At 41.7% G+C, this 11,555-nt stretch overlaps 1 protein-coding gene across 2 annotated transcripts in view; it reads left to right on the top strand.

The window, feature by feature from the left end:
• The first annotated feature begins 231 nt into the window (after positions 1–231).
• The window catches only part of LOC117455185 (oxysterol-binding protein-related protein 10), a 68,386-nt gene continuing 57,062 nt past the window's right edge, over positions 232–11,555 (top strand). For both annotated transcript variants that reach the window (XM_034094583.2, XM_034094582.2), the window contains exons 1-2: positions 232–827; positions 11,318–11,493. In XM_034094583.2, the coding sequence (XP_033950474.1) occupies positions 577–827; positions 11,318–11,493 (427 nt within the window). In that variant the 5' untranslated portion in view covers positions 232–576. The remainder of the gene's footprint in view (positions 828–11,317; positions 11,494–11,555) is intronic.

Raw genomic sequence — 11,555 nt, 5'->3', positions numbered from 1 at the left:
GACTAGCCTTTCTATTTTTCATTAATACTTGTATGATAATCAATTGCCAACAGGAGACTATTTTTAGCTTTTTGGGGGTAATGCCCTTGAAAATATATAAGAAAGTGTCGGTTTGTATGAGCCTTACATCATGACTCATCTCCGGGTTTTCCTGCTGGAATTTGCAGCACTTTTTATTTTTTGACAGGGAGGGGGTTACTTTTTTCGGTATGATGATGTGTGTAATGATTGCATTGTAATATCCGGGGGCCGCTCTTGAGTGGAGGGGGAGTGTCTGCTTCTGCTGTCCCTGCCTACCAGGAAAACGCTGGAGGAGCACACAGTGCCACACAGCCACGCACTGCAGAGGACACACATACCACCGGGGAATATGTCCGCTTTCTCACGCACCAAGGGACGCTTACACCACCGGCGCAGCTCAGTCAAAGCATACCCACTGCCTCTGCTTTAGTTCAGCGGATACACATCCCCCTGTTAGCCACTTATGCTCTGCTGAAATCTTCCCTGCTGCTGCTGGTCCATCCTTGTCCCCTCCTCCCCTCTCTTCCTCCTGCTCTCTGCCGTCCCGTCGCCAGGATGGACAACAAGACGCTCTGCAGTCCGCAACCCGTTCCCAACAAACCCAACTCTTCCTCGTCGGACCGCGGGAACTCTTCATCGACGAGGAAGCCCGGGAGGAGCGGGTCTCACAGCCCGGGCTGCAGCTCCCTGGGCGGCCCGGCTGGAGCGGTGCTGGGGAACAGCATGAATCTACAGCAGCCCCGCAAGAGGCAGCTGGAAGGAGTGCTGAGCAAATACACCAACCTGATCCAGGGCTGGCAGAACAGGTAAGGGCACGGATGAAAGAGAGCACGGTTCACTTCAGGTGTCAAGAGTGTTGTTATTTGCCCCGTCCACGTTGCACTTTTACCTCCACGTCACTGTGAGAAGGGGGAGGGGGAGGAGGTGAGTGGGTTTAAAACCCGCCTGCACACATGACTTGTAGGGCTGCTAATGGACTACGTTACTGACTAATATGTTAAAACATTCAGATTATGGGCTGTATATTGTATCTAACTGAGCTACAAATCCTGAATTATATCCTAGCGTTGGTGTGTTGACCCAACTCTACAGTCATTTCTGAGGCTGGATTTAGGGTTGTTGTTGTTGTGTTTGGAGCTGAAATGACAACTTTTTTGTTGGTAAACCATTTCCTAAAAATGCACAGGGGTTTGAACTGTTTCTCAGACAAAATAAAAAATCTGGAGACGTCCAATTTAGAAGTCTTGAAGCAATATCAGAAGATTCATTGATAGTGAAAATTGAAATTGTTGTAATGTATTTTTTCTAATGTTATGGTGCCACAGACATCAGACACACTTTCCAGTTATGCAGATCCCAGTATTCCGATGAAACTAAAGATTATTTTCCTTATTGAATGTTTAATGATTCTATTTTCTATAAAACTTCAGCAAACAGCAACAGATGCCCTGACATCTTGTAATTAAACAACCCAAAGGTATTTAATTTACAACAATATCCAGTAAAGGCAGTAATTATTCACATTTGGGCTGCTGGGATTAGAGAATATTTAGAGTTTTTGATCAAATGATTATTAAAATAAATCTAGACCAATCATTTGTCAATGTTGACACAAACATGTTGGTATCAGTGTATGGATTGGCAGTATGCTGCTAAATAAGAGACAATTTCTCCATCAGATATTGTAATTTTCCAGCTAGAAGATGATCAAAATAGTGTTTCTGTATTGCTTTTATTGACGACTCATTTTAGCTCTAGTTATAAGCTTTTAGCTCTAGTTATAAGATTCCTAAAAATAGGCTTAATTTTAGTGCTGTTATATTGAATGTAGGCAGACATTTAGCCTGACACATCTTCAAAGGCATCCCTGGGTTTAATACGACACATGTTTGATATTGTTTCTATTAAATAAACATATTTCTTGTTTTCTGAATTACTGCAGTCGCTCTCATTATGAAGAGCCGAATATCTAAGCAACAGCACTGTACTTCATGTAGCATAGGGTGCACCAGACAATATGAGAGTTTCTATTAAAAACGTTGAGTTTAATTATATAAAATACCAAAGCCTACAGTTGTTGTTCTTGTGAGCCAAAAATAAAACATCTCTCTGAGGTAAAGAGTTTTCTAGTGAAGTTCCTGTAAGCTGCTCAACTTCTGTACAATCGACATGAATTATGCAAAAATATCTGTTCTGCAGCTGTCGTCAGATTTGATAATGAAATTTGTTATTTTTCACCATTAGGCACACAAAAATAACTCTCCCATTGTTGATGTTGCAGTGCTGCAGAGATGAAGGAAGCTGAGACTGTAGTTTGTTTGAGCTGGGCTGGAAGCCAGTGTATATGTGAGAGAGGGGTGAGGTAGGGAGGCGGAGGTGGAGAGAAAGAATGGCTGCTCCCTGCTCTCACATTAAGCTGACAGGCAGAGATACAATGAACTGCATCTTGATTCACCCACAGGAATAATATCTATGCTGCTCACACAAACTCTTGAACACCAACACAATTGATAAGATGTGCAGAGTGTTCTGAGCGGGGTGTAAGCTGAGGTATGTTAAAGAAGCTGTTTGTTCTTTGGGGTGATGGTACCTTTTTCAATTTCAAAGTGCCTGAAGTGGAAGGTCTTGCTTTCAAGGAGAGATCCAAGTCAAAGTGAGAGGCAGAGGGGGAATGCTGTCTGACACATCCTGGAAATGTAGCTCTTTTGAACAAAGCCATAGTGTTTATGGATCATATTTAGCTTCATGCATGGTTGTTCTGTTCTTCAAATAAAACAAATTAACCGTTTTTAAATGGACTAATTGAAAGCGGAAATGGATGATTCCTGGAGTCATGATATAATTGTTGTATATATTCTTTTTTATTAAGCCATTATGCTACTCATTTACACGCCTCTATCTATAGTTTGAAAATTGGGTCTTGTTGTCAGTTAGTTTCTAAAATGTGTTTCACGGCTTAATAAGATAGAGATAAAGGCCTGTGTTTAGAGATGACCTTGGTGTAAACAAACCAGAAAACATATATTATCTACATTTTGTCTAAAGTTGTTTTAAAATATCTATCAGCGTTCAATCTCCCTACAATTCAATTTGAAAGCAATTGTTTACATTTGTCTGTAGATTGTGTGTGAACATGCACAAGTATTCTGTTTTCAATTAGTCCCTGCTCAAGAGGGCTTTCTCTGCCACAAATTAGAGTTTTTACCAGAGTTGGTGAAATAAATGTATAAAATGAAGATTGTTGTACTGAAAATGACTTGAAATATCTTAACCATTCTAGGCAGAAGAGAATAATCATTTTTCAGGTTGTGTTAAGTTAATATCTTTAAGTGCCTTCAGCATTTATAAATAGAAACCCTTGAAGGAGGAGAGGCGGTGCACTGATGGAGACTGGCGCTGTTGGAGTAATTACAGTCGTCAGTCACATTCTAATATTTATCGGGCGGAGGAACTCATCGTGTGTTTGGCAGGTGTTGCCGTGGTGGGCAGTAGACCTGAGTGGAGCTAATACTGCCGCTGTGTGGGTGGCCATGTGTCAGCGTGAAGGGCTATTATGTTGTGTAGGTGCTGTGTGTAGGTTTCTGTCAGAGAGTGTGTAGCCCAGGGTCGGCTCTAGAACAAATCGAATGGGGGGGGAAATCATTTACCAAGGGGGGGCACACACTGCCGTCAACAACCAACACACAAACACCAACGTAACTTCTAAAAACATGCTGTAAAGTCTATTGTCTTTCACACACATTGCAGGGTGTAGTGCTATTTTCTAGCGTACCTGTGACCTGTGCATACATGCACGGTTGTGGCACGACCACCAAAACAGAAACATATGGACATAGGCCACCATATAAAAAGTGTGCAAATGTATTTAGTATCCTATCCATGTGAACATGTTTTAGATGGGAGTGGACCTAACCTCCTCTAGGAGGGTCTGGGGGCATGCTCCCCCGGGAAGATTATTTTTAAAATATTGAAGTTAAATGCATCAATCTGGTGCACTTTGAGAGCAACATGAAGAGATCTATGGTTAGCCTACATCTCTCAACATCCATATGAAACAGAACTGTAAACAGATTTACTTTTTCTTTATGGATATTTTACTAATCACTCCCCTTTTAAACTGTATTCTTGTGTTACTGTCCTATAGTATTTCATACCAGTTTTTCATTTATTCTCTTATTCTTTAATAACTATAATGATCATATAAAGCAGGGGTGTCAAACTCAAGGCCCGCGGGCCAAATGCGGCCCGTGACTTCATTTAATGCGGCCCCGCAAGAGCTCTGAAAGAATATAATGTGTTTATTATACGGTTACATGCCGATTTACAGTAGCACGTTGCCCATAAACTACATGTCCCACAATGCATCTCATTTTGTGACATTCTCACTGAAGAGACTTGCAATGATTTGCCCTAGACTTCTGATTTCAGACGTAGTTAATTATGAAGTTATTACCCTATCCGATAATAATCCAATGCAAAGGCAATAATGTAATATAATACATTATTTTATATATTAAATATTTATATATGTATTTTTATATAGTCTTATATATAAAACTGGCCCTTTGAGTGCAACCATGATGCTAATGTGGCCCGAGATGAAATTGAGTTTGACACCCCTGATATAAAGGTATTCGTCGCAAATACTTGTTTACATAAATGGTGACCAAACAGTTTGAGACCCACTGAGATAACCTACACTAAAGTGAACTATCTAAACACTGAGAGAGTCCTTACCTCACTGAGCTGACGTTATAAGAGCCTCTCAGTCTGACAGGAGAGGACTCTCCTCCACCTTGGTGTAGAAACAGCCCTTTATATCCGTTAGCATAGCTAGCTAACCAGATGCTAACAACAACATTTCACGTTACCACTCGCGCACTCACAAAATGCGCTCGTGCCACACACACACAGAGCCGAGCTTGAATGAAACACAGAGACCCAGAAGTAGGCTACTTGTACTGTACTGTATATCATATTATTTTCGATGGCTTTACTGTATAATCAGTGTAACAGTTGAACAGATTGCCACCGGCTTTCATCTAAACACACAGCCATGTAATGATAACAAAACAAAGGTCGGGGGTCATTGGTCAAGCAACACACCAATCAGAGAGCAGCAGTGAGCACACCTCAGGCTGTGGTTTATATTTGTATTATTGATTTCTAATGTATTTCACACAACAAAACTTTAGTGGAAATGTTTTCACTTATGATTTAAAAAATAAAAAAAACGGCAAAGTGGCAAGGCTTGCCCACCCTGCGTTGGGGGGGCACAGTGACTCATTTGGGGGGGCATGGCCCGCGAATGACCCCCCATGACGCCGATCCTGGTGTAGCCATTTATTGTTTCTATAGACACAGATACACACTATACTGTACCTGTGAGGACCCCATTGGCATAATGCATTCCTTAATAAGTGTGATATTAAAGGTCACCTATTATGCAACATCCAATTTTCATGTCTTTTATACATCAGCATGTGTCCCCTCTGTGTAAAGACATTTTGAAAGTTTCAGGAAAAAATATTTGCTCACTTATTGTCCTGATCCATTGATAGAAAAACCTGTCTGAAAATAAGCTGATCAGATTTTGGCCACTTTATGATGTCATAACGATTTGTTGGCTTGTGTAACCATTAGCCAATCACCAACCAAGGTAACCCTCCCCCACCTTATCACCTGAATCTCCTCCTAGAGCACCAATAGCCGCGTTCACACTGCGGTACTTTTCCCACAAAGGTTCATGCGAATTTAGTTCATGCGAACTCTTTAGTTCGCATGAACTAAGTACAGATCGCGTTCACACCAGAAAAAGTCCCTAGGGTGGATTAGGCAAATGAAGCCGCTGACCTCACTTCTTCTTCTTCTGCTTTGGATTTACTGGCAGGCCGCAACCCACTTCACGGCGTATACTGCCGCCCAAAGTCCCCGGCCGGAAGTCCCCGGAGTTGGGGACTGGCTTCAGTAGAAGCTGCTGGGAGTCCCAGCAGCTTCTACTGAAGCCTTCCGAGTAAATCGCCAGAACGCCGACACCTCCTCATCTCCACCGCTCCCATGTTTTATTTTGTGTTGCCATAAGTTAGTCTCTCTGCGTTTCTGCGCTGGGCTAATGCTAATGCTAATGCGAGGATAATAAAATGGCGGCTTCACAAAACTTTTTGGGAGTTTTACGGGGCGTGGTTTGCAATTCGCCCAGCCAATCAGGAATATAGCTCTTTTCTCAAAAAAGAGCCGCTCGAAAGTCCCTGCTTTCTAGCAGGGACTTTCGAGGGGATTAAAAGGTTCGCATGAACTACTTTTAGTACCGGCTCTTTTTGGTGTGAACGCGAGCATGAACTAAGTTCGCATGAACCTTTGTGGGAAAAGTACCGCAGTGTGAACGCGGCTATTGTGTTTTATTTGATCTAAATATCTCTCAGAGGGGCGTGGGGGAGTGGCTCCTTATTTTCATCTAAAGTAACAGACAAAGAATCAGCGCTTTTGAAAAAGGCCTGAAACAGGTTTATGGGATGCTACAATCTGTTGGTATTTCAAGTCAAACACTTCAGAGACATGTTTTGTATATATCCGAGACCTATAATATATTGATGAAAAAGAGTATAATAGGAGACCTTTAAAGTTAAAATGATGGAAGTGGTGCTAACTTCCATCATGGTCTAGATTGGAGCTATTTCTTCAAATAACCAAAAGAACATTTCTACATGTTGTTGGTTTGTTAATGCACTGTGATGTATTTTTGTCTAAACTGTTGTTGATGTTGTGATGTGAGTTTGCATGTGTCTATTCATCCCTTTGACTCACTTGTCAGAGAAGTGTTATGGTGTTTTCACACATAGTCCTCTTTAAACTAATCAAACTCAGTCCTCTTAACGTGGATAGAAAACTAGACGGAACAGAAAGCCCTGTCAGTTCTTTGCGTTTGCATTCACATAGTCAACCCATTTGAAAGCAAACTCAGTTGACCTTCTGGTTATGGGACAACAGAGGATACTGGAAAACTACAAAAGAGGTGAAACAATGCAGTGGTGGATCAGGAAGGTACATCTTCATTCAAACAACTTTATCACACAGTTTTAAAGAAAACACGTGTGTGTGTGTGTGTGTGTGTGTGTGTGTGTGTGTGTGTGTGTGTGTGTGTGTGTGTGTGTGTGTGTGTGTGTGTGTGTGTGTGTGTGTGTGTGTGTGTGTGTGTGTGTGTGTGTGTGTGTGTGTGTGTGTGTGTGTGTGTGTGTGTGTGTGTGTGTGTGTGTGTGTGTGTGTGTGTGTGTGTGTGTGTGTGTGTGTGTGTGTGTGTGTGTGTGTGTGTGTGTGTGTGTGTGATCAGCTCAGTCATGGTTTGTGTGTGGTGATTCTGCTTTTCAAAGTGTAGACGCCAAAGAGGTATTGGTCCATTCTTTGTTTATAATCTTTTTCTTAGACTGATGAGTGTTTATGGATCACATCTAGGTGCAACATATGCATGCAGATCCCAGAGTAATACAAATGCAAAGCTTTCTGTCTCCCGTTTCAGGTATCTTGTAATATCAGGCTGGATCCAAAAAGATTGCTACATGTGTAGATAGTACATTTTATGTCTTTTTTATAGCGGCCGGCCTGGTGCGGAGTACATTTTATGGGATGAATCATTTCTTTGCAGATGTGTTCACTAGAAAAGGAGCACTGCTGTGCTGCTTTGATCAAAGCTGAGAGGATCTGTGTGGTGTTTCTGTAGCAGAAAACAGGAAGAAAGCTCAGCCTGGTGTACTTTTGTTGCCCTTCTTTAGATTTTTTTTAGGTGGCTTGAATTTGTCTTCATTGTCGAATAGTCTTTTTGTTTGCTGATAACTCAGTTCCTCCTACAAAATGAAACTGAGTAAAGTAGCTGCTACCTAAAGCGGATCTGAGATGAGGTGTACCATGTAGTGGAAAATCTGCATTAGAGGAAGAATACCTGTTATAGACTGATCTGATCTGAGAAAGCTGTCCGTTAAAGCGTAAATCCTGCATGTCATCTTGTTCAGGTTTTACAATTATCTGCAGCACTCAGTTCAGACCTGTGTCGTGTTAAAAGTCAGACATTTTTTTTTATTCAAGTTATACCGCAAAGAGCCCAAGTAAGGAAGTGTCTGGTGAAAAGTAGAGCATCTTTTGTTTTGGAGTTTTTGCCTAGTCGTGGTTAGATATAAATGTATACAGCTTTAGGATTCTTCAATGACATTTTTGAATAAAGTGTTGACCTCTTTTGACAATCCAATGCACACATCCTCCTTTTCCTGTGAATACTAAGGATGATTTACAGCCTTTCAGGAGATCCAAATTCTGCTGACAAGCTATTTCCTGCATTAGGAAATGGCTGTGTTTCTGTCGCTGAGGATAAATGTGCGTGACTAAGCTCTTTTAAGAGTGTTGTTATTGTTATGGTGCCGATTTGGATGATATCTGCAAAAAAACTAAAAAAGATCAGTAACTGAAGGCGCTTTGTTGTTACAGATGTTTATTCTAGTGTGTGTGTGAGTGATAACATTTCAGAGGTAGGTTTAGATGGAGAATCACCAGAGCAACCAAAGTTAAATCTAGCATTTTTTTTCCTGATGTTTTTCCACATTGATCCTGATTAAAGGTCATCAAATCCTGATATGCAGCTTTACAAGGGCAGAAACACTGCTCATCATTGTTGTCATTTCATTATATTCAGATTTGGCCCAGTTTGCTGCAGCTTCATGCTACCAGAAGGGAAAATGTTACTGCAGGTCGAACATTATCAGCTCTGCTATAACACTAGAGGCTGAATGTAAAGCTGCTGGTTTGTTATCCAGCACCATCCATCACGTTAAAGGTCTACACTGTGGTTTAGATGCTAAAGAAAGGACTTTGCCTGGGGGGGTCAACGGTAAAAGCCTCCACTCTGCTGACTGAACAGGGGATAAGACTTCATGTACAGTAACAGTGTGTATGTGAGGGAGAAAAAGAGATGGCTGGATACAAACTGACTAAGGCAGATCGTTGGCTGTGGTCGACATAAATCTCCAGCCCTCCTGATGGAAGCGGGCAAGGCTGTGAGTGGGATCAATTTTCAGAGAACAGTATTCGCTGCATCCTCTCTAGGGAACTGTGGAGGGTTCATGGGAAAATGCCTGATGTGAAGGAGGCAGTCACAGAGTTCCTTTGTCCTCTTATCATTTGCAAAAACTGAAGCCATTCATGATGTGCTAAACAGTTAGTAGTTGATTAATACATTTGTAAATCATCTGATCTAAATCAAGCTAAATGTTAAATAATTGCCTGCTCCATCGTCGAAAATGTAAGATGTGCTGCTCTGTTTCATAAAATGTGTTCTCCTTTTTATAGACTATAATGATGAGTAAAAAACAAGACTCAGAGTCTACAGTGCTACTAGCGGCATTAACAAGCTTTACTACATCGCAATGCTATGCACTAAATGCTATCATTAGCAGTATCAGCAATGACAAAGCTAACATGTTGATAGATAGCAAAAAGGATGTTTACCATGATGGTCACTGTTAACTGTCTTATTTTATTGTTGTGTTTAGTAGTGCACTAAACACAATTTGCATCGGAATGCCATTATGTTTTGGACCAAGGATTTGACCAGATTGTGGCACAAGTGGCAAGTCAGACGGGGATCGTCGTTTTTGAGAGATTTCACTGTAGACCAGAGAATTGGAAGGATTGTCAGACCAACATTGTACCTTGAGCTTCACACTGCGTGAGTTTCTAAACATTTGGGACTATCGATAAAAGGCCAATGCTCCCTTATCCCCAAATGTAACCTTTTCTACATCTCATTGTGGTACTGATAGGGATACTTTTTATACAAGGCAAATTGAGACCATGTTGTCTAAAACCAGTTTGGTGGTTTAACATTAATGAAATGATGTGACTGTTTTTATAATGACATGCATATTCAAATGTGTTAAGTATGGAACAATCACGTTTGGCTGAACGGTCAACATTTGCTCGACCAGCTTTAGGAAAGTTTGATTTACATTTCTCGTTATCCAACATTTTATTAATGACTTGAGGAAAATATTGGGCCTGCTACTTAATGTAGTGCTAGGGAGCTGACTGGGTGAAGTCTGTTTAATGACTGGTACGACTGTTTCAAAATGTGCATTGACACATACTGTACAGCTCATCTAGGTATTCCATATTATTTCAGGGTTGTAATGCATGTGGGAAAGAATCTTAAGTCTGGTCGTATACAAAGAGGTTTGCCTTTCAGATGAAAATAAATACTAGTAGTAGTAGTGAAGTGTAGTAGTGTGACTTGGGCAATCTCTAAGACGGCTATTGAAAAATCAACAGCCTTGGTAAACTTGAGTTGACATGGTTGTAAATCTTCAATCCTCAGAGACACCCATGATGTGGCGATAGTAAGAAAAATCAGAGGTCCATGTGAAGAGCGCTGCTTCTTGGTAAAGGCCAGATCAATACTGCAGCTACTGTAGTCGTGTTTGGAAAGAGAAAATTGATTGTGAACACGGGGATTATCAGATAGGCCGATACATGGATCATAAGACAGGACAAAGAGAACCGCTGTTACCTTGGGCCACTGAACACAAACAAGAGAAAGGTCAGCCAAAGCCACCCAGTGCCACTCTGGCCCGTGTCGAACTGCAAAGCGAAATTAAAGCGTTAAGCAGGGCAGACAGGTTGGTTTCTTGAATGTCATATGCACTCCTTTCTGGCCACAGGAAATGAAATGTGTCTGCTTCTCTTATGTTTCCGGCTGGCATTGCATATTCAGGCCTGCGGTGAGCCAGGCAGAGATTCAATTATGCAGTGATTGAATGTGATTTATTAATCACAAAGGGAAAAATGTGGGGTTTAATTTCCCACACCGCCTCGAGCTGTGGCATCTGCTCAAGATGACCACTCTAATCGCTACCTTGAGTAATTTGGAAATGAGCTGCCGGCTGGATGTTGGTGGTAGCTTAATGTGCACAGGAGGGTATTTCCACTCATTTTGCTTGGAAAGCTGGTGTAAATGACATCCTGCAGGCATTGAGGTGAGAATGGCTGTTGTGTCTTTGTGCAGCAGCTCTCTTTTGCCTCACTTCACACTCATTCATAGCCATCCTCCTCTCTTTCCTAATCTCTCTCACAAGTCAGCGCAACAGAAGTATAAGAAAGGTTTTGCCAGTAAACAACTGGCAAAACAAACAAGCCGCGATAATGAGATCATAAAACAAAATGATGATAATAATGGTGCTTCTGCTATTTCCCTCTCCCCTTTCCTTCTCTCTGGCCCATTACTTTCCTAACTGTCTGTGTTTGTTTTTCTCCCATGCAGGTACTTTGTGTTGGATCCAGAGTTGGGACAGCTGCAGTACTTTGTCAACGAGCAGGGGAAGAGCCAGAAGCCTCGAGGGTCCCTTCCTCTAATCGGTGCATCGGTAACCCCGAGCGATGAAGCTCCGCACATGTTCGTTGTCAATTCTGTCAATGGAGAGCTGTACAAACTCAGAGGTGAGACCTCATGCCCGCTGCAGGCTGCCCGTATATGGGAACGTACAAACACTCAGTGCAGT

Source organism: Pseudochaenichthys georgianus, chromosome 11 (genome assembly GCF_902827115.2).
Source record: "Pseudochaenichthys georgianus chromosome 11, fPseGeo1.2, whole genome shotgun sequence".
Lineage (NCBI taxonomy): Eukaryota > Metazoa > Chordata > Actinopteri > Perciformes > Channichthyidae > Pseudochaenichthys > Pseudochaenichthys georgianus.
The sequence above is the reverse complement of the archived record's forward strand: the minus strand, read 5'-3'. Positions and strand labels throughout refer to the sequence as shown.